The sequence below is a fragment of the Coregonus clupeaformis genome, unplaced genomic scaffold, assembly GCF_020615455.1.
Source record: "Coregonus clupeaformis isolate EN_2021a unplaced genomic scaffold, ASM2061545v1 scaf0920, whole genome shotgun sequence".
Classification (NCBI taxonomy): domain Eukaryota; kingdom Metazoa; phylum Chordata; class Actinopteri; order Salmoniformes; family Salmonidae; genus Coregonus; species Coregonus clupeaformis.
Window position 1 is genome coordinate 90,274 of NW_025534374.1, and position 26,820 is coordinate 117,093.

Here is a 26,820-nt window from a genome sequence, read left to right on the forward strand (position 1 = left end):
AGATACTGGATAGGGGAGTATGACTCCTTCTGCATTCAGATACTGGTTAGGGGAGTATGACTCCTTCTGCCTTCAGATACTGGTTAGGGGAGTATGACTCCCTCTGCCTTCAGATACTGGTTAGGGGAGTATGACTCCATCTGCCTTTAAATACTGGTTAGGGGAGTATGACTCCCTCTGCCTTCAGATACTGGTTAGGGGAATATGACTCCCTCTGCCTTCAGATACTGGTTAGGGGAGTATGACTATTTCTGCCTTCAGATACTGGTTAGGGGAGTATGACTCCCTCTGCATTCAGATACTGGTTAGGGGAGTATGACTCCTTCTGCATTCAGATACTGGTTAGGGGAGTATGACTCCCTCTGCATTCAGATACTGGTTAGGGGAGTATGACTCCATCTGCCTTTAGATACTGGTTAGGGGAGTATGACTCCTTCTGCCTTCAGATACTGGTTAGGGGAGTATGACTCCTTCTGCCTTCAGATACTGGTTGGGGAGTATGACTCCCTCTGCCTTCAGATACTGGTTAGGGTGTATGACTCCCTCTGCCTTCAGCTACTGGTTAGGGGAGTATGACTCCACTGCCTTCAGATACTGGTTAGGGAAAAATGACTCCATCTGCTTTTAGATACTGGTTAGGGGAGTATGACTCCCTCTGCCTTCAGATACTGGTTAGGGGAGTATGACTCCATCTGCATTCAGATACTGGTTAGGGGAGTATGACTCCCTCTGCCTTCAGATACTGGTTAGGGGAGTATGACTTCTTCTGCATTCAGATACTGGTTAGGGGAGTATGACTCCTTCTGCATTCAGATACTGGTTAGGGGAGTATGACTCCCTCTGCCTTCAGATACTGGTTAGGGGAGTATGACTCCTTCTGAATTCAGTTACTGGTTAGGGGAGTATGACTCCTTCTGCATTCAGATACTGGTTAGGGGAGTATGACTCCATCTGCCTTTAGATACTGGTTAGGGGAGTATGACTCCACTGCCTTCAGATACTAGTTAAGGGAGTATGACTCCATCTGCCTTTAGATACTGGTTAGGGGAGAATGACTCCCCCTTCCTTCAGATACTGGTTAGGGGAGTATGACTCCATCTGCCTTTAGATACTGGTTAGGGGAGTATGACTCCACTGCCTTCAGATACTAGTTAGGGGAGTATGACTCCATCTGCCTTTAGATACTGGTTAGGGGAGAATGACTCCCTCTGCCTTCAGATACTGGTTAGGGGAGTATGACTCCATCTGCCTTCAGATACTGGTTAGGGGAGTATGACTCCCTCTGCCTTCAGATACTGGTTAGGGGAGTATGACTCCTTCTGCATTCAGATACTGGTTAGGGGAGTATGACTCCCTCTGCCTTCAGATACTGGTTAGGGGAATATGACTCCCTCTGCCTTCAGATACTGGTTAGGGGAGTATGACTCCCTCTGCATTCAGATACTGGTTAGGGGAGTATGACTCCTTCTGCATTCAGATACTGGTTAGGGGAGTATGACTCCCTCTGCATTCAGATACTGGTTACGGGAGTATGACTCCATCTGCCTTTAGATACTGGTTAGGGGAGTATGACTCCCTCTGACTTCAGATACTGGTTAGGGGAGTATGACTCCTTCTGCCTTCAGATACTGGTTGGGGAGTATGACTCCCTCTGCCTTCAGATACTGGTTAGGGGAGTATGACTCCCTCTGCCTTCAGATACTGGTTAGGGGAGTATGACTCCTTCTGCATTCAGATACTGGTTAGGGGTGTATGACTCCCTCTGCCTTCAGCTACTGGTTAGGGGAGTATGACTCCACTGCCTTCAGATACTGGTTAGGGGAGAATGACTCCATCTGCCTTTAGATACTGGTTAGGGGAGTATGACTCCCTCTGCCTTCAGATACTGGTTAGGGGAGTATGACTCCATCTGCATTCAGATACTGGTTAGGGAGTATGACTCCCTCTGCCTTCAGATACTTGTCAGGGGAGTATGACTCCCTCTGCATTCAGATACTGGTTAGGGGAGTATGACTCCTTCTGCATTCAGATACTGGTCAAGGGAATATGACTCCCTCTGCTTTCAGATACTGGTTAGGGGAGTATGACTCCATCTGCCTTCAGCTACTGGTTAGGGGAGTATGAGTCATTCTGCATTCAGATACTGGTTAGGGGAGTATGACTCCCTCTGCCTTCTGATACTGGTTAGGGGAGTATTACTCCTTCTGCCTTCAGATACTGGTTAGGGGAGTATGACTCCTTCTGCATTCAGATACTGGTTAGGGGAGTATGACTCCTTCTGCATTCAGATACTGGTTAGGGGAGTATGACTCCATCTGCCTTTAGATACTGGTTAGGGGAGTATGACTCCACTGCCTTCAGATACTAGTTAGGGAGTATGACTCCATCTGCCTTTAGATACTGGTTAGGGGAGAATGACTCCCCCTGCCTTCAGATACTGGTTAGGGGAGTATGACTCCATCTGCCTTTAGATACTGGTTAGGGGAGTATGACTCCACTGCCTTCAGATACTAGTTAGGGGAGTATGACTCCATCTGCCTTTAGATACTGGTTAGGGGAGTATGACTCCCTCTGCATTCAGATACTGGTTAGGGGAGTATGACTCCTTCTGCATTCAGATACTGGTTAGGGGAGTATGACTCCCTCTGCATTCAGATACTGGTTACGGGAGTATGACTCCATCTGCCTTTAGATACTGGTTAGGGGAGTATGACTCCCTCTGCCTTCAGATACTGGTTAAGGGAGTATGACTCCTTCTGCATTCAGATACTGGTTAGGGAGTATGACTCCTTCTGCCTTCAGATACTGGTTAGGGGAGTATGACTCCTTCTGCATTCAGATACTGGTTAGGGAGTATGACTCCCTCTGCCTTCAGATACTGGTTAGGGGAGTATGACTCCTTCTGCCTTCAGATACTGGTTAGGGGAGTATGACTCCCTCTGCCTTCAGATACTGGTTAGGGGAGTATGACTCCATCTGCCTTTAGATACTGGTTATGGGAGTATGACTCCACTGCCTTCAGATACTAGTTAGGGGAGTATGACTCCATCTGCCTTTAGATACTGGTTAGGGGAGAATGACTCCCCCTGCCTTCAGATACTGGTTAGGGGAGTATGACTCCATCTGCCTTTAGATACTGGTTAGGGGAGTATGACTCCACTGCCTTCAGATACTAGTTAGGGGAGTATGACTCCATCTGCCTTTAGATACTGGTTAGGGAGAATGACTCCCTCTGCCTTCAGATACTGGTTAGGGAGTATGACTCCCTCTGCCTTCAGATACTGGTTAGGGGAGTATGACTCCCTCTGCCTTCAGATACTGGTTAGGGAGTATGACTCCTTCTGCATTCAGATACTGGTTAGGGGAGTATGACTCCCTCTGCCTTCAGATACTGGTTAGGGGAGTATGACTCCCTCTGCCTTCAGATACTGGTTAGGGGAGTATGACTCCTTCTGCCTTCAGACACTGGTTAGGGGAGTATGACTCCTTCTGAATTCAGATACTGGTTAGGGGAGTATGACTCCCTCTGCCTTCAGATACTGGTTAGGGGAGTATGACTCCTTCTGCCTTCAGATACTGGTTAGGGGAGTATGACTCCCTCTGCATTCAGATACTGGTTAGGGAGTATGACTCCTTCTGCATTCAGATACTGGTTAGGGGGTATGACTCCCTCTGCATTCAGATACTGGTTAGGGAGTATGACTCCATCTGCCTTTAGATACTGGTTAGGGGAGTATGACTCCCTCTGCCTTCAGATACTGGTTAGGGGAGTATGACTCCTTCTGCCTTCAGATACTGGTTAGGGGAGTATGACTCCCTCTGCCTTCAGATACTGGTTAGGGTGTATGACTCCCTCTGCCTTCAGCTACTGGTTAGGGGAGTATGACTCCCTCTGCATTCAGATACTGGTTAGGGGAGTATGACTCCTTCTGCATTCAGATACTGGTTAGGGGAGTATGACTCCCTCTGCATTCAGATACTGGTTAGGGGAGTATGACTCCATCTGCCTTTAGATACTGGTTAGGGGAGTATGACTCCCTCTGACTTCAGATACTGGTTAGGGGAGTATGACTCCTTCTGCCTTCAGATACTGGTTGGGGAGTATGACTCCCTCTGCCTTCAGATACTGGTTAGGGGAGTATGACTCCCTCTGCCTTCAGATACTGGTTAGGGGAGTATGACTCCTTCTGCATTCAGATACTGGTTAGGGGTGTATGACTCCCTCTGCCTTCAGCTACTGGTTAGGGGAGTATGACTCCACTGCCTTCAGATACTGGTTAGGGGAGAATGACTCCATCTGCCTTTAGATACTGGTTAGGGGAGTATGACTCCCTCTGCCTTCAGATACTGGTTAGGGGAGTATGACTCCATCTGCATTCAGATACTGGTTAGGGGAGTATGACTCCCTCTGCCTTCAGATACTTGTCAGGGGAGTATGACTCCCTCTGCATTCAGATACTGGTTAGGGGAGTATGACTCCTTCTGCATTCAGATACTGGTCAAGGGAATATGACTCCCTCTGCTTTCAGATACTGGTTAGGGGAGTATGACTCCATCTGCCTTCAGCTACTGGTTAGGGGAGTATGAGTCATTCTGCATTCAGATACTGGTTAGGGGAGTATGACTCCCTCTGCCTTCTGATACTGGTTAGGGGAGTATTACTCCTTCTGCCTTCAGATACTGGTTAGGGGAGTATGACTCCTTCTGCATTCAGATACTGGTTAGGGGAGTATGACTCCTTCTGCATTCAGATACTGGTTAGGGGAGTATGACTCCATCTGCCTTTAGATACTGGTTAGGGGAGTATGACTCCACTGCCTTCAGATACTAGTTAGGGGAGTATGACTCCATCTGCCTTTAGATACTGGTTAGGGGAGAATGACTCCCCCTGCCTTCAGATACTGGTTAGGGGAGTATGACTCCATCTGCCTTTAGATACTGGTTAGGGGAGTATGACTCCACTGCCTTCAGATACTAGTTAGGGGAGTATGACTCCATCTGCCTTTAGATACTGGTTAGGGGAGTATGACTCCCTCTGGCTTCAGATACTGGTTAGGGGAGTATGACTCCCTCTGCCTTCAGATACTGGTTAGGGGAGTATGACTCCTTCTGCATTCAGATACTGGTTAGGGGAGTATGACTCCCTCTCCATTCAGATACTGGTTAGGGGAGTATGACTCCCTCTGCCTTCAGATACTGGTTAGGGGAATATGACTCCCTCTGCCTTCAGATACTGGTTAGGGGAGTATGACTCCCTCTGCATTCAGATACTGGTTAGGGGAGTATGACTCCTTCTGCATTCAGATACTGGTTAGGGGAGTATGACTCCCTCTGCATTCAGATACTGGTTACGGGAGTATGACTCCATCTGCCTTTAGATACTGGTTAGGGGAGTATGACTCCCTCTGCCTTCAGATACTGGTTAAGGGAGTATGACTCCTTCTGCATTCAGATACTGGTTAGGGAGTATGACTCCTTCTGCCTTCAGATACTGGTTAGGGGAGTATGACTCCTTCTGCATTCAGATACTGGTTAGGGGAGTATGACTCCCTCTGCCTTCAGATACTGGTTAGGGGAGTATGACTCCTTCTGCCTTCAGATACTGGTTGGGGAGTATGACTCCCTCTGCCTTCAGATACTGGTTAGGGGAGTATGACTCCCTCTGCCTTCAGATACTGGTTAGGGTGTATGACTCCCTCTGCCTTCAGCTACTGGTTAGGGGAGTATGACTCCCTCTGCCTTCTGATACTGGTTAGGGGAGTATTACTCCTTCTGCCTTCAGATACTGGTTAGGGGAGTATGACTCCTTCTGCATTTAGATACTGGTTAGGTGAGTATGACTCCTTCTGCATTCAGATACTGGTTAGGGGAGTATGACTCCATCTGCCTTTAGATACTGGTTATGGGAGTATGACTCCACTGCCTTCAGATACTAGTTAGGGGAGTATGACTCCATCTGCCTTTAGATACTGGTTAGGGGAGAATGACTCCCCCTGCCTTCAGATACTGGTTAGGGGAGTATGACTCCATCTGCCTTTAGATACTGGTTAGGGGAGTATGACTCCACTGCCTTCAGATACTAGTTAGGGGAGTATGACTCCATCTGCCTTTAGATACTGGTTAGGGGAGAATGACTCCCTCTGCCTTCAGATACTGGTTAGGGGAGTATGACTCCCTCTGCCTTCAGATACTGGTTAGGGGAGTATGACTCCCTCTGCCTTCAGATACTGGTTAGGGGAGTATGACTCCTTCTGCATTCAGATACTGGTTAGGGGAGTATGACTCCCTCTGCCTTCAGATACTGGTTAGGGGAGTATGACTCCCTCTGCCTTCAGATACTGGTTAGGGGAGTATGACTCCTTTTGCCTTCAGACACTGGTTAGGGGAGTATGACTCCTTCTGAATTCAGATACTGGTTAGGGGAGTATGACTCCCTCTGCCTTCAGATACTGGTTAGGGGAGTATGACTCCTTCTGCCTTCAGATACTGGTTAGGGGAGTATGACTCCCTCTGCATTCAGATACTGGTTAGGGGAGTATGACTCCTTCTGCATTCAGATACTGGTTAGGGGGTATGACTCCCTCTGCATTCAGATACTGGTTAGGGGAGTATGACTCCATCTGCCTTTAGATACTGGTTAGGGTGTATGACTCCCTCTGCCTTCAGCTACTGGTTAGGGGAGTATGACTCCATTGCCTTCAGATACTGGTTAGGGAGTATGACTCCCTCTGCCTTCAGATACTGGTTAGGGTGTATGACTCCCTCTGCCTTCAGCTACTGGTTAGGGGAGTATGACTCCATTGCCTTCAGATACTGGTTAGGGGAGAATGACTCCATCTGCCTTTAGATACTGGTTAGGGGAGTATGACTGCCTCTGCCTTCAGATACTGGTTAGGGGAGTATGACTCCATCTGCATTCAGATACTGGTTAGGGGAGTATGACTCCCTCTGCCTTCAGATACTTGTCAGGGGAGTATGACTCCCTCTGCATTCAGATACTGGTTAGGGGAGTATGACTCCTTCTGCATTCAGATACTGGTCAAGGGAATATGACTCCCTCTGCTTTCAGATACTGGTCAGGGGAGTATGACTCCCTCTGCCTTCAGCTGCTGGTTAGGGGAGTATGACTCCACTGCCATCAGATACTGGTTAGGGGAGTATGACTCCATCTGTCTTTAGATACTGGTTAGGGGAGTATGACTCCATCTGCCTTTAGATACTGGTTAGGGGAGTATGACTCCACTGCCTTCAGATACTAGTTAGGGGAGTATGACTCCATCTGCCTTTAGATACTGGTTAGGGGAGTATGACTCCCTCTGGCTTCAGATACTGGTTAGGGGAGTATGACTCCCTCTGCCTTCAGATACTGGTTAGGGGAGTATGACTCCTTCTGCATTCAGATACTGGTTAGGGGAGTATGACTCCCTCTGCATTCAGATACTGGTTAGGGGAGTATGACTCCCTCTGCCTTCAGATACTGGTTAGGGAATATGACTCCCTCTGCCTTCAGATACTGGTTAGGGAGTATGACTCCCTCTGCATTCAGATACTGGTTAGGGGAGTATGACTCCTTCTGCATTCAGATACTGGTTAGGGGAGTATGACTCCCTCTGCATTCAGATACTGGTTACGGGAGTATGACTCCATCTGCCTTTAGATACTGGTTAGGGGAGTATGACTCCCTCTGCCTTCAGATACTGGTTAAGGGAGTATGACTCCTTCTGCATTCAGATACTGGTTAGGGAGTATGACTCCTTCTGCCTTCAGATACTGGTTAGGGGAGTATGACTCCTTCTGCATTCAGATACTGGTTAGGGGAGTATGACTCCCTCTGCCTTCAGATACTGGTTAGGGGAGTATGACTCCTTCTGCCTTCAGATACTGGTTGGGGAGTATGACTCCCTCTGCCTTCAGATACTGGTTAGGGGAGTATGACTCCCTCTGCCTTCAGATACTGGTTAGGGTGTATGACTCCCTCTGCCTTCAGCTACTGGTTAGGGGAGTATGACTCCCTCTGCCTTCTGATACTGGTTAGGGGAGTATTACTCCTTCTGCCTTCAGATACTGGTTAGGGGAGTATGACTCCTTCTGCATTTAGATACTGGTTAGGTGAGTATGACTCCTTCTGCATTCAGATACTGGTTAGGGGAGTATGACTCCATCTGCCTTTAGATACTGGTTATGGGAGTATGACTCCACTGCCTTCAGATACTAGTTAGGGGAGTATGACTCCATCTGCCTTTAGATACTGGTTAGGGGAGAATGACTCCCCCTGCCTTCAGATACTGGTTAGGGGAGTATGACTCCATCTGCCTTTAGATACTGGTTAGGGGAGTATGACTCCACTGCCTTCAGATACTAGTTAGGGGAGTATGACTCCATCTGCCTTTAGATACTGGTTAGGGGAGAATGACTCCCTCTGCCTTCAGATACTGGTTAGGGGAGTATGACTCCCTCTGCCTTCAGATACTGGTTAGGGGAGTATGACTCCCTCTGCCTTCAGATACTGGTTAGGGGAGTATGACTCCTTCTGCATTCAGATACTGGTTAGGGGAGTATGACTCCCTCTGCCTTCAGATACTGGTTAGGGGAGTATGACTCCCTCTGCCTTCAGATACTGGTTAGGGGAGTATGACTCCTTCTGCCTTCAGACACTGGTTAGGGGAGTATGACTCCTTCTGAATTCAGATACTGGTTAGGGGAGTATGACTCCCTCTGCCTTCAGATACTGGTTAGGGGAGTATGACTCCTTCTGCCTTCAGATACTGGTTAGGGGAGTATGACTCCCTCTGCATTCAGATACTGGTTAGGGGAGTATGACTCCTTCTGCATTCAGATACTGGTTAGGGGGTATGACTCCCTCTGCATTCAGATACTGGTTAGGGGAGTATGACTCCATCTGCCTTTAGATACTGGTTAGGGGAGTATGACTCCCTCTGCCTTCAGATACTGGTTAGGGGAGTATGACTCCTTCTGCCTTCAGATACTGGTTAGGGGAGTATGACTCCCTCTGCCTTCAGATACTGGTTAGGGTGTATGACTCCCTCTGCCTTCAGCTACTGGTTAGGGGAGTATGACTCCATTGCCTTCAGATACTGGTTAGGGGAGAATGACTCCATCTGCCTTTAGATACTGGTTAGGGGAGTATGACTGCCTCTGCCTTCAGATACTGGTTAGGGGAGTATGACTCCATCTGCATTCAGATACTGGTTAGGGGAGTATGACTCCCTCTGCCTTCAGATACTTGTCAGGGGAGTATGACTCCCTCTGCATTCAGATACTGGTTAGGGGAGTATGACTCCTTCTGCATTCAGATACTGGTCAAGGGAATATGACTCCCTCTGCTTTCAGATACTGGTCAGGGGAGTATGACTCCCTCTGCCTTCAGCTACTGGTTAGGGGAGTATGACTCCACTGCCATCAGATACTGGTTAGGGGAGTATGACTCCATCTGTCTTTAGATACTGGTTAGGGGAGTATGACTCCCTCTGCCTTCAGATACTGGTTAGGGGAGTTTGACTCCATCTGCCTTTAGATACTGGTTAGTGGAGTATGACTCCCTCTGCCTTCAGATACTGGTTAGGGGAGTATGACTCCCTCTGCCTTCAGATACTAGTTAGGGGAGTATGACTCCATCTGCCTTTAGATACTAGTTAGGGGAGAATGACTCCCTCTGCCTTCAGATACTGGTTAGGGGAGTATGACTCACTCTGCCTTCAGATACTGGTTAGGGGAGTATGACTCCCTCTGCCTTCAGATACTGGTTAGGGGAGTATGACTCCTTCTGCATTCAGATACTGGTTAGGGGAGTATGACTCCCTCTGCCTTCAGATACTGGTTAGGGGAGTATGACTCCCTCTGCCTTCAGATACTGGTTAGGGGAGTATGACTCCCTCTGCCTTCAGATACTGGTTAGGGGAGTATGACTCCTTCTGCCTTCAGATACTGGTTAGGGGAGTATGACTCCTTCTGAATTCAGATACTGGTTAGGGGAGTATGACTCCCTCTGCATTCAGATACTGGTTAGGGGAGTATGACTCCTTCTGCATTCAGATACTGGTTAGGAGAGTGTGACTCCCTCTGCCTTCAGCTACTGGTTAGAGGAGTATGACTCCCCCTGCCTTCAGCTACTGGTTAGTGGAGTATGACTCCACTGCCTTCAGATACTGGTTAGGGGAGTATGACTCCATCTGCCTTTAGATACTGGTTAGGGGAGTATGACTCCCTCTGCCTTCAGATACTGGTTAGTGGAGTATGACTCCACTGCCTTCAGATACTGGTTAGGGGAGTATGACTCCATCTGCCTTTAGATACTGGTTAGGGGAGTATGACTCCCTCTGCCTTCAGATACTGGTTAGTGGAGTATGATTCCCCCTGCCTTCAGATACTGGTTAGGGGAGTATGACTCCCTCTGCCTTCATATACTGGTTAGGGGATTATGACTCCTTCTGCCTTCAGATACTGGTTAGGGGAGTATTACTCCATCTGCCTTCAGATACTGGTTAGGGGAGTATGACTCCCTCTGCATTCAGATACTGGTTAGGGGAGTATGACTCCTTCTGCCTTCAGATACTGGTTAGGGGAGTATTACTCCTTCTGCATTCAGATACTGGTTAGGGGAGTATGACTCCTTCTGCCTTCAGATACTGGTTAGGGGAGTATGACTCCTTCTGCCTTCAGACACTGGTTAGGGGAGTATGAATATCTCTGCATTCAGATACTGGTTAGGGGAGTATGACTCCTTCTGCATTCAGATACTGGTTAGGGGAGTATGACTCCTGCCTTCAGATACTGGTTAGGGGAGTATGACTCCATCTGCCTTCAGATACTGGTTAGGGGAGTATGACTCCTTCTGCCTTCAGATACTGGTTAGGGGAGTATGACTCCTTCTGAATTCAGATACTGGTTAGGGGAGTATGACTCCCTCTGCATTCAGATACTGGTTAGGGGAGTATGACTCCTTCTGCATTCAGATACTGGTTAGGAGAGTGTGACTCCCTCTGCCTTCAGCTACTGGTTAGAGGAGTATGACTCCCCCTGCCTTCAGCTACTGGTTAGTGGAGTATGACTCCACTGCCTTCAGATACTGGTTAGGGGAGTATGAATCCATCTGCCTTTAGATACTGGTTAGGGGAGTATGACTCCCTCTGCCTTCAGATACTGGTTAGGGGAGTATGACTCCACTGCCTTCAGATACTGGTTAGGGGAGTATGACTCCATCTGCCTTCAGATACTGGTTAGGGGAGTATGACTCCTTCTGCCTTCAGATACTGGTTAGGGGAGTATGACTCCTGCCTTCAGATACTGGTTAGGGGAGTATGACTCCATCTGCCTTCAGATACTGGTTAGGGGAGTATGACTCCCTCTGCCTTCAGATACTGGTTAGGGGAGTATGACTCCTTCTGCCTTCAGATACTGGTTAGGGGAGTATGACTCCCTCTGCCTTCAGATACTGGTTAGGGGAGTATGACTCCTTCTGCCTTCAGATACTGGTTAGGGAAGTATGACTCCTTCTGCATTCAGATACTGGTTAGGGGAGTTTGACTCCCTCTGCCGTCCTCCTCCAAATCATCTTTACCGTAATATGTTTATTAAAAAAATTATAATAATTAAACATAACGCCTGAAAATAAAAGTGCGAAATATCTTTCCCATTTCCTCAAAACAATATCAGTTTGATAGTGAAGTTCTCAATTTTCCAATACAATTTTCATGGGAATTCGCCTAACCATTTTGGGGCTCAACTTTTTTTTATCTCACTCTAAAACTGTTGTTGGTCTGCAGCTGCTCCAGTTGCAATGCCTGCCCACGACTAAATCTATGCTTTATAGACCTGAAGCTTTTATCAAGTGTATGTTGACATGCTTGAAATTAATTTCTCAGCTCTTCCTTCACATTTTTATTTCCTTTACACTTCAGAAACCTTTTTTCAGACAACCTCATCTGTGACCATAATGCTTCTTGTTCCTTATTCCAGAAGGTTTTACCCACTTTTGGGCCTTTTGTTGTTTCTGGAAGCATTTACAGATTTCCCCTTGACACAGTCATCCAATTCACTATATATAGCACATCACAGAATCTGTCCTACCAGGAGTCAACGCCATCTTGAGTTTTCTGGTGTACTTCAAGTTGACCAATCAGCTGTAGCAGAGCATTACAACACATATTGTATGAAATAGAGTTTGGTCAGGTATTTTACAGAGATCCCCAACTATAGAGATACAGTCAACTCCCACACCTTCCGCGAACTCATTGGGAGTAAAGCCATTAAACTCAAAACATGTATTTAAACAGTCATGGTGGGGGGGGATGATGTAATCAACAAATGCTTTCACTTTTGTGGAGATTGATGTGAAAGTATCTTTCTCAGGCAATAGTTTTCCATTTAAAATACAGCATTTTGAATCCTTTATGAATTCCAGTAAAGTTTCACCTTGCTTATTTAACACAGTGTCTAAGTTGGACCTGGGTGTAACATTATCAACGTCATTAACACTAGAGTCGATATGCGCGGACATCTAATTAGCATAATAATACATTCCCCATAAAAATCTGTCAATTTAAGCTAGAAATAGCTGTATTTTTGCATTGAACGTCTCAATCCACTGAATCCGCCACTTCCACTGAATCCGCCACTTCCACCGAACCCGCCACTTCCACATCTGCGGTGAAAGGTGACATAGCTGGAACGGTGTTTGTCAGACCACGAGACATCCCGAAAATCGGTCTTCTCATAAAATCGACTGTAGCGTTCAAACGTTTTTTTTGGGGGGGGACTGTTATGTGAATTATTTAACAAACTATTTTAGTGTCTCTGTGCGTCTCCCAAAAGGTTGTAAGTCTTTTGGGATTTAAGTAACAGCCAGAGTCCCGGTCTGCATAGTCAGAGATATTTATTCATTGAGAATTCTGCCATCACAATTTCAGAGTCCATCTTTTATACTCATACGTCATACAAAAAGAAATCCCTCCCCTCTGTAGGCGGGCTGTAGTTTTCCACTCTAAAACTGCTCTACTGACCTTCAGTTCACACACACACAAACATATACACACATGCATACACACATACATACACACACACACACACATATACACACATGCATACACACATACATACACACACACACACACATATCCTACTCCCTGCATTACTCAGTTATTGCCGTTCTCACAATATTCTGCACCATGTTTTCATAACAGTTTCTCCCCTCCCTAAATTGGGAGGCCTCTTTATCTTTTTTTTTTTTATTTTTTTTTTTTATTTTAATTAATTAATTAATTTATTTATTTTTATTGGGGGGGATGGATCAGCTTAATATTGCAGATAGATTGTATCTTCTATCAATGTAATTGTCTGCATCACTTCCAATCCCCCATGTTTATTTTTATTTTTTATATATATATTCCCCTTTATTACTTTTCAACCCCACCATCCTTTCCCTACTTGGCCTCTTCATCTTAGTTTCTCAGTTTCCTTTGTTGTCTGGCCTAACTCTTACTCACATTGCTAAATAGTGGCTCAATGCCATAGCCTTTACTGGTCCTACACTCACACATTTCTAACACATTATACACAGTTTCAGGGTGTAATAATTAGTAATTAATAATTAATCTATAAATTCCACCCTTTGACTAAATATTACACACATACAAAATATATGTTGTTATAGAAATGAATCACACTCATTGAAGTATATAAGTTGGTTTGCATATAAAAACATTACAGGTTCATCAGGGTTACCCCATGATTAAAAGCATAACGTTACTTTTTAGAAATGGTAACTAGTACATCATACTTAAAATGAGACTTTAATACACAAAAGATCATTACAATAACTTTTAAACTAGAGATTTATAGTTCTAGGAAAACATCCAGTCTCAAATTATCTGGATCGTCGTCGTCCTCCACCAAGCCTGGTAGGTCATATCCTTCATTCCTTAGGTCGGAGTCCGGGATTGGGCCGTATCTCACCATCTGTTGGGAAACCGCCTTGCTCACCAACCCTCAGACACAGGGAATAAGACAACATCCACAAAGAACAAGTATACCCATAGAAGCTATAACTTCACCCAGAATAGTTACAACAATAGTTTTCCATTTACCAAATATGTTATCAAACTAACCGTTTAGGGAGCTATCAATACCAGAGTTCTCAGCCAGTTCGTTCGCCAGCGTGGTGAGTGTCACGATCGTCTAAGGAGGAGGACCAATGCGCAGCGTTGAAGGTGAACATATTTATATTTATTTAATGATCACACGATCAAAACAACAAACGAAAAACGTGACGTCTATGGTTTAAACACAAACCAACACGAACAAGAAACCACAAACACAAAGTGAAAGACAGACAGTTAAATATGGCTCCCAATCAGAGACAACCAGCTGACACTCGTTGCCTCTGATTGGGAGTCACTCAGGCCAACATAGAAATACAAACATAGAATTACACACCCTGGCTCAACATAACAGTGTCCCCAGAGCCAGGGCGTGACAGTACCCCCCCCTAAAGGCGCGGACTCCGACCGCGCCAACTAAATACCACCGGGGAGGGACCGGGTGGGCACTCCGCCTTGGCGGCGGATCCGGCTCCGGGCCTGATCCCCACTCCCTCTCCAACCCCCCAAAGTACCCCTGGTCCGGTCTGGCCCCGCTGGCCGGAGCTGGACTGCACACTGATGGAGCGGATTGCTCTAGCTCCGGCGTAACGCATCTGACCGGTGCCGGACCAGGCACCAGTGGAACAGGCACGGGCCGTGCCGGACCGACGACGCACACCACTGGCTTGGTGTGGGGAACAGGCACGGGCCGTGCTGGACTGACGACGCACACCACTGGCTTGGTGTGGGGAGCAGGAGCGGGCCGGACAGGGCTGACGAAACGCACCACAGACTTGGTGCGGGGAGCAGGAATGGGCCGGACTGGGCTGGCGACGCGCACCACAGACTTGGTGCGGAGAGCAGGAACGGGCCGGACAGGGCTGACGAAACGCACCACAGACTTGGTGCGGGGAGCAGGAATGGGCCGAGCCGGGCTGACGAAACGCACCACAGACTTGGTGCGGGGAGCAGGAACGGGCCGAGCCGGGCTGACGAAGCGCACCACTGACTTGGTGCGGGGAGCAGGAACAGACCGGACCGTACTGGGGACACACACCACTGGCCCTACACCGGGATCTGGAACGGGCCGGACCGGACTGGTAACACACCCCAGTACCTCTCGCCGTGCCTCTCCACCTTCCATCCCCTCTTCGACCAGTGGCCCCCGTAACCTGGCGGCCTCCTCTGCCAACCCGCTGGACCGCTCTATCGCGGCCTCCTGCTGCCCCGACGTCATGAGCCCCCCCCTAAAAATGTTCTGGGTGTCTCTCCTCCCCGTGGGCCAGGCCTCTATCGTTCTCGCCCAACTCTCGCTCCTCTGTCTCCAACTCCCGCTATTCAGCTCCTCAATGGGCTTGACCCAGTCGAAGCTCTTCCTCAACTGTTCCCAAGTCCACCCTCTCTGCTCCTCACTAGGCTTGACCCAGTCGAGGTGGCCACGGAGATCTGCTAGCGATGGCTCCTGGACACGCTGCTTGGTCCGGTTTTGGTGGTTTCTTCTGTCATGATCGTCTAAGGAGGTGGACCAATGCGCAGCGTTGAAGGTGAACATATTTATATTTATTTAATGATCACACGATCAAAACAACAAACGAAAAACGTGACGTCTATGGTTTAAACACAAACCAACACGAACAAGAAACCACAAACACAAAGTGAAAGACAGACAGTTAAATATGGCTCCCAATCAGAGACAACCAGCTGACACTCGTTGCCTCTGATTGGGAGTCACTCAGGCCAACATAGAAATACAAACATAGAATTACACACCCTGGCTCAACATAACAGTGTCCCCAGAGCCAGGGCGTGACAGTGAGTCCCTGAAGCGCTTTGGTCACGGACCCGTCCGGTGCTGTATTGTTGGGGATGAAAGTACAGCACATAGATCCAAACAGAACACAAACTCCATCCCGCTCAGCCAAAAGCATATCTAAAGCTATTCTATTCTGCCATGTCATTAAGCTAGTTGCCGCTGTCTGCTCAGCTAATCCCTTTATTGCATCACGAGTGTGGTTTATAAATCTTTGCTGGTTATAGTACATATAATTTATCCAACCTACGCTTTTATTAATTGTTGACCACCAGAAAATACTTGATTCAAACCCAGCTGCGATTTGATTCCTAGCTTTGAATTCTTCTGGAACCCCTCGAGGTACTCCTATCCCATCAATATATATCCTTTCATCAAAGGATCCCGGGAGGAGGTCCCACTTTCTACGTGACAACTCACCAGTCTCTGACACGTTTGATTGTTTGCGTATGTAGGTGAGTTCACAATCTGTTATCACCACACAACCATCAGATGTCAGCACGGGCCTGGTTTTGGTTCCTAAAATCCTCTGGCTGCAACAAAGAGGAGAGATTAGTAATGGTCTCTTTAGTTGTGACATTCTCTGTGTGGGAGCAGGAGCTAAGATGCCCAACCCTGTATCCTATCTTACTAGTCCTAGAAAAACAATAAGAATCCCCTGAGACTTCAAACGGAGGCAACCTAGGTCGGGGTGACTTTGTTATCGGGGGATACAGATAGTGCAAGTTACTACAAGACTCCTTCACCACAGCCCCGGTCTGACTACCTCCCTCAGAGAGGTTTACTCTATAGGGTGCCCCAGTTGAAGAGGATATCTCACTTGTTCAGGTCTGTAACCTGTTTTAGCGTAATTCAGACTTTCAGACAGTACCTACCCTTATATGGGTCGCACTGCCATTTCTGGTAATTCCCTACTTTCACAATACTACACCTGTCCTTAAACTGTGTATGGAGATTGACATATCCCCCCCGCTTGGTATGAGCAACTACATAGTCCCAGGATATACATGGTGACATACATATGGTGATGTCCTTCCCTACAGTCCCTAGTACTTCCCCTTTCCCTACGTCTAGTTGTCTCCTATGCCTTCATAGACTGTGTTAAGGTATTATTTTATCAACTTGTTGTTAGGTTAACTACTACTTCTGGCGGATCAGGAGGGTTTGAGTGTGTTAGGAATATGGCCCCCACAATCAGACAGCTACCTACCGTCAGGAGACCTGTGAATCCCCACCCTCGCCCTGAGAACATGTCAGACGCCAGAGGCCAACCCATTGCTTTACCTTCTATCGAACTCACACAGGGATGATCAGACAGGGTAAGGGAATCTTCGTTAAGGAGCCAACCCCCGAGCCCTAGTGGTGATCGGTTCTTTCTCCTAACTCTGTGTTTGTTCATCAGGTGTAACTGGGTTTACCTTTTTGCAGTGAGTGACATGCACCAAGGTGGATCTTACGGCGATTCTTACAGCGAAGGCCGTCACCAACAGGACCTGATATAGACCTTCCCAACGGGGCTGCTTCCAGTTTTTCTTCTTTAGGGACTGGATCCACACCCAGTCCCCTGGTTAGATATAGTGGGTCACCTTCTCCTTTAGTTCACCTGTGGGGCACAAAACCTCTGACATACAGGTGTGGTTAATAAACTACCTTCTCACGTGTTCTGCTAGGGTGCTCTCTAGTTCTATGTCTGGCTGTCTGGTCCTGCCAACTGTGGCATTCTGTAAGGTCTTCCAAACACTTTCTCAATGGGGGATAACCCATCTTTATCTGGGGTTACTCTAAATTTCTTCCCTTCACTCCGTGATAACTCTATAAAATCAATTTCCAATTGCTGGAAAGGGTACTTAGCCGGAGGATACTCACCCTGATGTGCCCTTTGTCTGCCCTGGTGATTATTTTGAGCACAGATAACACATCTTGAACAAAAGTTTTTTTTGTTATATATTTTTTTATTTATAATTAGTAATCCCATGTGCAACAAAGTGTTGTCTAATCTGTTCTACCATCCATCCCTCCTTTTGACACATGTCACTGCCCATGTGTCAATATTATCACCTACCTAACAATCACTTAGGTAATATTGGTAATTTATCATCCAATTGCCATCCCTTATTTTTATTTATTGGTAAAATAAAATATCTTAAAGTCCTCCTCTCATGCCTTTAGAATTTACCAGTGTGGATGATTAATTAACACCAGAAAGTTAAAACAGAGTTCAGAGGCAATTGAAATTCCATCCCATAGTATACCAAACATTACCATTATTCTAAATATTTAATAAATGTTACTTATCCCAAGTGTTCATTAATCCTCATGACATTCATTCTCATAAGAAATCATATATACCCCAAACTCAGCCAAAACCTAAAAAACTCCATAAAATTCACTGTGTGCTCCTCTAAGACCTATCACACTTGACCTGCTGAAAACCCCCCAAAATTGAAACAACAAGGCTTTATAAACATCATACTAGGTGTGTTGTTTTTTATTTGAAAAACCCCAATTAAAAAACAACAACCAAACAGCCAGGTCATGAGGACTCCTGATTTCTCTCTTCCCCTTCTGCCTACAGTTTCTTAACTGGTGCCCTTTCCTTGCACAGTAACTACACGGTTCCTCACATTCTCTAGCAAAATGTCCCGTTTTGTCACAATTGTAACACTTCCACTCACTCCTGTCTCCACTATTACCATTTCCTTCTTGTCTGTCTTTGCTACCGTAACCTCTCTTCTCTCCTAGGTATTGACTAATAGTCTCACTGTCTCTAATTCAACACAAAACCCCATCATCCAATGTACTCCCAGCAGAACTGAAAAAAAACAAAAAAAACAGACTGTGATTTCCAGGACACTGCACCTTTGTTTCTGGCCTCACTATCTCCCCAAGAATTGGCCCTCCCTCAAGGTCCCTCACAATCTGCTCTTGGTAAACTGCAAACCTTTTATTGCTTCTGGTTTCATAGGGTATTGCTTCTGATACGGCCTATGATTAGATTTGGGTATCACCTGTACTGGAATTACCCCTTTTATTAATCCTACGTATGCTGGACCCCGGGACCACAAATGCTCTGGAACTTCTTTTAAGTCTGACTCCTGTTGTTCTGTCAACAGGTATTCCTCTCCTCAGCATCTGCTATTCTCATCTAAATGTACTATCTGTGGATGGGCTGTGTTGATCGCCACTCACAATATTGACCCAATCAGTGATCCTCTTACCCTTGGATACCCACTGGCCCATGTCTTTCCAGTCCTCTGCTGGCTCCTTTGCTAGGGACACATGTGGGCTCCATATTTCCCTGAACAGTCTCTGACTTTGGGGCCCTATTTCCACCTCCACTACTGCGTGGGTGTTGTCATAGTGAAACCATTTCAAGGCTATAGTCCTTTCTGTGGTTTTAAATAATGCTTCCTCATATATTGCATCTGGACCTGGGTGTTTGTCATACCAGAGAGTACAGTGTAGGTCATCGGGGGACATTTTAGTGGGGCCTGGTACTACATCATCAGCAAGTTCCATCAAGGTTCGGGGAATATCAATTATTCCCCCCCTTAACAAATCTTGCTTACACCAATAACATGGCTCCTCTTCCCCACAGACCACCATATTGTCTCTGACTATGTGTACTTTCATTCCCCTCTCAGCGGAAATGACAGCCACATTCAATTTAGTCATTACATCACGTCCTAGTAAATTTACCCAGCACAGCTTAGATATCAGGATGGGTATGGTTGCCTCTCATCCTGATTGGTCATGTTTTAGGGTTATTGGGGCTGATAACCTTTCAATAAATTGATGACCAGAGGCAGATCGCACTATGATTTTCTCCCCATCAATCCTGACTCCATCTGGCTTGTCTGTTGCACAGATTGCTGTCCTGCAGGCTCCCGTATCACAAAGGAATTTAATTTTCATACCCATTACTGTCAATGTCAAATAAGGTTTCTGTTCCTGTTGAAGTGCTAAGTCAATAGTAGCCAATTCAAACACCTCACAATTTGGATCAAAGGGTTCCTTAGTCTTCCCCCCACTAGAGTCTACTATTTCTCCCTCAAGGACTAGTCACGCCTTATCTTCCTCTTCCTCACGCTCAAAGCTGGGGGATGGACTTCTCTCTCTCTCTCTTCTCTCTTTTCTCTCTTTTCTCTCCCCGGTTTCCCTTCTTGCCCTCTCCTTTATGTTTGCAGCGGGAAAAGTTATGGCCTATCTTGTCACAGTATTTACACAGGGTGTCACGCTCGTCGGGAACAGATGAGGACCAAGGCGCAGCGTTGCAGGCAAACATACTCTTTATTTAGCGATTATACGACAAAATAAACAAACGATAACGTGACAGTTCACGGTCTAACACAAACCAACTAGAAACAAGATCTCACAACTAATGTGGGAAAACAGCCTCTATAAGTATGGCTCCCAATAAGAGACAACCAGCCACAGCTGACACTCGTTGCCTCTGATTGGGAACCACTCTGGCCAACACAGAAATATAATACATAGATCTACACACCCTGGCTCAACATAACAGTGTCCCCCGAGCCAGGGCGTGACACAGGGCCTCACATTCTTTGGCGAAGTGCCCTCCATTGTTACAGTTAAAGCCCCTATTCTCCCCTCCCTAAATTGGGAAGCCTCTTTATCTTAGTTTCTCAGTTGCCTTTGTTGTCGCCGTTCTCACAATATTCTGCACCATGTTTTCATAACAGTTTCTCCCCTCCCTAAATTGGGAGGCCTCTTTATCTTAGTTTCTCAGTTGTCTTTGTTGTCTGGCCTAACTCTTACTCACATTGCTAAATAGTGGCTCAATGCCATAGCCTTTACTGGTCCTACACTCACACATTTCTAACACATTATACACAGTTTCAGGGTGTAATAATTAGTCATTAATAATTAATCTATCAGGGACTATCTCTTGTTCCATGTGGTGAATCTGTTATTCAATGCTTTTGTATGGGCTAATAGCAGCAATGCCAGAAAAAACGTTTTCATCAAATAAGTTTTTAATATATTTTTTTTTTACTTCAAGGGGTCTTAAAATCCCGATATTCCAATACGCGATGCTGAAATCTCAGTCCCGTTATGCCATCCACTGATTTGTCAGTCACAATTACTTTATAGGACTCAAGTATCTTGTTTCTAACTCCACCAGATCCTTTAGGTGCTCTTACATGCGTTTTCCTCTTATGTCCAAACCAAGTGTACCCGTCCATTTCAATTGAATGCGGAACTGTTAGATGTGTCATTCAGGGATACAATGTCAGGATTCAGTGAAAGTAACAATCAAATTGTCTTAGCTCACAGTTCAAAGCAGTCCAACCATTAACGGTAAACTGGTCAGCACTTAATGGCTGGGCAGGTGAGTCTCAGTCTTCTGCGCTATCCATCCTCCGTGACTCCCGGCCCCCTGCTACCAGCATCAGGACCAGGTGAAGGCTGTTGCATCCATCACTCGCCCATTCCCAGTGACGTAGAAGTTCTACCCGGGTCGGGATTTCCCAGAGTTCTGAAGTTCAGATCTGTGAAGTCACTTTTTGTTGTTTCTGCCGAAGGACTTCCACTTTCTCCTGGACAGAGCGCAGTTCCAGCTTGATCATAGCGAGGGACCCCCCTGGCCCCTGGCCCCCGCATCCACTCCACAGCTACTACCAAAGGCATCGGGTCACACTGGATCCCCTCCGTCAGAAGTACCGTCGCTCTCTCCATCGCATCCTCTCCCTGTTTTTAACGGTAGGGCCTGCTATAATGATGGACACCTCAGGCGTCGAATTTAGTGGATGGGTTTGGGTTTGCGCCGGTCATTTTGTCTTCCATATTGCCTATTCTCGCTAGGTGCCCTAAGTTATCCTGGTCTAAGTTATCTTTGTCTTTATCTCTGTTTTATGCTGGTCTCGATTTTCACAGATACGTTTTTCTTTAGAAAATTGCTGTCTAGCCATGACCCCCAACCCCTTGACAGAGCTTGAAGAATTATGAAAATAATAATGGGCACAATCCAGGTGTGCAAAGCTCTTAGAGATTTACCCAAGAAGCCTCACAGCTGTAATCACTGCCAAATGTGATTCTAACATGTATTGAATCTGGCAGGTGAAGACTTATCTAATCAAGGTATGTTGGTGTTTAAATTTTCATTAATATTTAAGAAATTTTCAAATATTTTTGAGATTTGGACATTACAGGGTATTTTGTGTAGATCGTTGACAATAAAGGACCATTTTTTACTTTGTAACACGACACAATGTGAAGAAATCCAAAGGGGGGTGAATACACATGATACCCACTGTCTCTATACATGTATGGATAAGGTGCAGTGCTATCTGTTTATTTCTGTGAGAATGTTTGGAAAAGAGATTTCCGAGACACAGAATCTCCATTGAAAGTGCTTGTTTATTCTGGGAATAGTCTTAATCTGGGTCCGGGAAACCAGCCTGTGATGTTTCAACAGGCAGGCCCAAGTTTCTTCAAGTCTTTCCATATGTCCAGTAGCTGTTGAGGAGTCGAGAGGATGGTCGTGATGACAGAGCTGTAGTAACAGCGATTCTGGGCACCTGTGTACCCCAGAAAAAGTCTCCAACTGGGGGGGTTAGCAGGCCTGATGCCCAGGTGTCTCATACACAGTCCCAGATACACATCCTCTATGTAGATGGCTTTAACGTGCCTGGACGCCTCCACCAGCTTCCTGGGGAGGTCTAAGGTGAAGACATAGCCCAGGCCCAGAGCATAAGGTGGGTATACTGGTTCAGGAAAAGCCTCATGAGGAAGGTACCATTTGGAGCTCGGGTCCCGAAGAACCGCTGCACCAATTGCCACTTGTCCAGTCATGTAGTTCTGCTTGGGAGAATGTAGAAGCAGCATGTAAACCAGGTTGTGCACGTTGAGGAACATGTCTGAGTCGATCTTCATGGCGTAGGAGGCGTTGGGGCAGCGAGAGCTCAGCCACTCCATCGTCATCATGGTCTTGATGGTCAGGTTTTTGTAGCTGTCTATGAAGTCGCTCTGCAGCAGATCCTGGTGCTCTTTGCTCTCCTGCAGCACCTTCTCCTGGAGCTGCTCTGTCCCCTCTCCACTGGGCAGTCCCAGCAGGAAGAACAGACGCACCTCTTTTCCCAGTACCTGCCTCTCACTGCCCCAAGTACTGCGGACAGCGTCACGAGCCTCCCTGTTATAGGGCGCCACTGGCACCACCAGAACCAGGAAGGGGTTCTGCTCCCGGCATTTCACCTGCTCATCCATGATGAAGGAGTACTCATGTGGGTATTCTACATGGTATTTCTCCTGAATCGCAACTGACATGTTTGCTGCTAGATTGGTTGTTGAAGGTGAGGTCCGGTTTTCCCTCCACCAGGTGTAGCTCCAGATAGATGACAGTTCTTTGAGGTCGATTTCCAGGGAGACCACAATCATCATCACGACCAGGAACAGAAACAGGCCAAGGCAGCTGGGGCGACACCAGCGTCTCTTTTTTGGCTGCGTTCTCTCTGCCCCCTGCTGGCTATCATCAGTACCGCTGAAACACAAGGTTGAGAAAAACACAGCTTACTGTCAGTATCTGGCCACTGTTTCTCTGATTGATTCGCCACTCCTTTACATTGGTTTAAATTCACAATGGAAGTGAATATATTTTATAGCTAGTATGATATAAGATGTTTTTATTTCACATATTTGCTATGTTCATTTCATCATACTGTATACAACCAATCAACATAATGCACTAGATTTTATTTGAATGTTCGATGTTTAGAAGAGAAGTCCCGCCCCCCCCCCCCATTTACAAACCACCTATCACCCGTGTGTGTCTGAGAGAGCGAGAAAGAAAGAGCTCAAGCGGGTGCTGGGCTATAGTATATTTTAACTTCTGTCATGAAGATGTTTACATTATGATTTCAGAAATATTAGCAATCATACTTTTTTGTTTGTTATTGTAAGTACAAAATCTGTTAGAAGTCGTCCAACACATTGGCTGTAGTACTTTTTTAAATACTTTGCCACTAAACCAACATTGAAGAACCAGTTTGTTTGTCCCATATGCTGCTCAAATGTATGTTCCTCAAGGTCAGAGACCTGCTTTGGCAGAGCCACACGGTCACGTTCTTAGAGCCAAAAACTAAGTCACCTGTTCACCTGCTTCAGGCTTCAGAGGTGGGAGAGGCAATGGGGAACACTCCTGACATGCAAAACGACTAACCACAATATAAAACTGAACCTTACCTTAACCTCATTTGAACCAATTCTGAAATGAAATGTCAGTCTGCAGGTGTCGAGTGTCCACACAGCCTTTTCCTTCTAAGGGACATAACATTACCACTGGCTGACAAGGTCCCATGTGACGTGGGAGTTGGTTGAGGAAGGTGACTGCGTGAGAAGGAATGTGTGCCTACGGTTAACGTCGTCAAAAAACACAGGCTTTTTACGCGGCAGTTAGTTTCCAAAACGATAATTGAGACAGAACGCTTCCCTAAAGGTGTTTTTTGTTTTTTTGTTGAGAGAAGACATGTTAGTCCTTGACAAACAATCCAGGGAAGGTGTGTACGCTTTGATCATTTCCCTTACTGCTCGCCGCTACTATGTCCTACGGAGACGGAGCTCCCATTGTGTAAGAGTTTAAAGAGGAGTGGTTAAGCCATAACTCTATAACGGAAAAGATTGCGCCTGAAAAATTCTGGATAGTAACTTATACTGGGTAAAACAAGGAACCTTTATCTTGATTCTAAAGCAGACAATAATTAACCTACAGACACCTATCAACCCCCATGTACAGCAGTATAAGACAGTATCTTTTTCCGTAATCTATACACTCTATTTCTATGTATTATCTATACTTTATGTTCTATGGTACTTTCTCATTTCCTAATTGGGTACTAAAATGCTTGAAAGTCCACGTCTAAACATCCTGGCATTTAGTAGAGTAGACACGAATACCATTTGGGTTTAGGCTTTAGATGTTCTTCACTGAAGAGCAGTTGCCATAAACGTGAGAGAAAAAAAAAACGTTGCTCTTTTGCCTAAGGCATAATGTTGTTTGACAGTTCCAGTGAATGGCCCCTGTATTTTTCCAGTAACGGTAGATTTGATCTCTAAACCCGGTACCCTCCCCGAGAGTCTACAATAGTTTACCACATTATGTAGCTCCACTACTATTTCAGAAGAGCCGGTCACACACACACATGTCCTTGGTGTCAAAGGTCAGGATAGATATTGTCATTTATCAGCGTAGTAACAAAACCCTCACCAAGTGACCCATGTGACCCCGTACTGGTCACGCCCCTCTTGTTAGTGGAGAGAGATTCAAACTCTCACCTCTACCCTCCCCTTTACTCCCCAGACAAGTCTGTTTTACATATCATTACGTACCTGTGTTTGTGGTTTTCTTTCTTTCTTTCTTCCTGACTGTCCAGTCTATACCGTCTGTGTGTAAACCAGAAGTGAAAACGAATCATCTGTCTACATTACACCTGTCCTGTCTAGTTAATGATTGAGCTATGCTTCCACCTTTCAGGATATCATCAGGTTGGCTCAGCTGGGTGATAAAGGCTCATGTAACTCTCCGTCATCCCTCAGCACAGGCCACAGTCTGGCAGAGGCAGTGAATGTAGTGTTTTATTATTTGGATGTGTGTACGGGATAGAATGCCAACCTCTTCCTGTATGTCTCTATCTCGCTCTTTCACACACACACACACACACACACACACACACACACACACACACACACACACACACACACACACACACACACACACACACACAGACACACACAGACACACACAGACCACACACACACACACACACACACACACACACACACACACACACACACACAGACACACAGACACACACACAGACACACACACACACACACACACACACACACAGACACACACACACACACACACACAGACACACACAGACACACAGACAACAAAAAGTGGTGTCACTTTACAGGTAAGTCAGTGAATGTATGATCCAGTTTTGCTTCGGGCAAAGCATTCTTGTTTCACACATCTCATGTGTCAGTCCAACAGGACTCCTCTGGAGGGGATATAAACTAAGGAACATGATGATGAGACTATTCAGGGTTCAATAAGGGACCATGGGCCCGATTTTTGTCCGAGCGGATGGTCGGGGTTAAGGAACATGATTATAATAATTTGTACACTGCAAATTGACCACAAAAAAGCCACACAAAAAAGTATATTTAAAAATAGCAATAATTTCATACCTTGATTACATACAAGGTCATACAGTGGGGAAAAAAAGTATTTAGTCAGCCACCAATTGTGCAAGTTCTCCCACTTAAAAAAGATGAGAGAGGCCTGTAATTTTCATCATAGGTACACGTCAACTATGACAGACAAATTTAGAAAACAAAATCCAGAAAATCACATTGTAGGATTTTTTATGAATTTATTTGCAAATGATGGTGGAAAATAAGTATTTGGTCACCTACAAACAAGCAAGATTTCTGGCTCTCACAGACCTGTAACTTCTTCTTTAAGAGGCTCCTCTGTCCTCCACTCGTTACCTGTATTAATGGCACCTGTTTGAACTTGTTATCAGTATAAAAGACACCTGTCCACAACCTCAAACAGTCACATTCCAAACTCCACTATGGCCAAGACCAAAGAGCTGTCAAAGGACACCAGAAACAAAATTGTAGACCTGCAACAGGCTGGGAAGACTGAATCTGCAATAGGTAAGCAGCTTGGTTTGAAGAAATCAACTGTGGGAGCAATTATTAGGAAATGGAAGACATACAAGACCACTGATAATCTCCCTCGATCTGAGGCTCCACGCAAGATCTCACCTTGTGGGGGTCAAAATGATCACAAGAACGGTGAGCAAAAATCCCAGAACCACACAGGGGGACCTAGTGAATGACCTGCAGAGAGCTGGGACAAAAGTAACAAAGCCTACCATCAGT

General features: G+C 46.0%; 1 protein-coding gene across 1 annotated transcript; it reads right to left on the reverse strand.

Annotated features, from left to right (window-relative positions):
* Nucleotides 1-21,936: 21,936 nt before the first annotated feature.
* On the reverse strand, nt 21,937-24,473 carry LOC121583456 (beta-1,3-galactosyltransferase 1-like). Its single transcript, XM_045217110.1, has 2 exons — nt 24,109-24,473; nt 21,937-23,407 (listed from the first exon to the last, which is right to left on the reverse strand). The coding sequence occupies exons 1-2, from the start codon at nt 24,117-24,119 to the stop codon at nt 22,339-22,341; spliced, it is 1,080 nt and encodes a 359-aa protein (XP_045073045.1). The 5' UTR covers nt 24,120-24,473; the 3' UTR covers nt 21,937-22,338.
* Between the last annotated feature and the right edge of the window lie 2,347 nt (nt 24,474-26,820).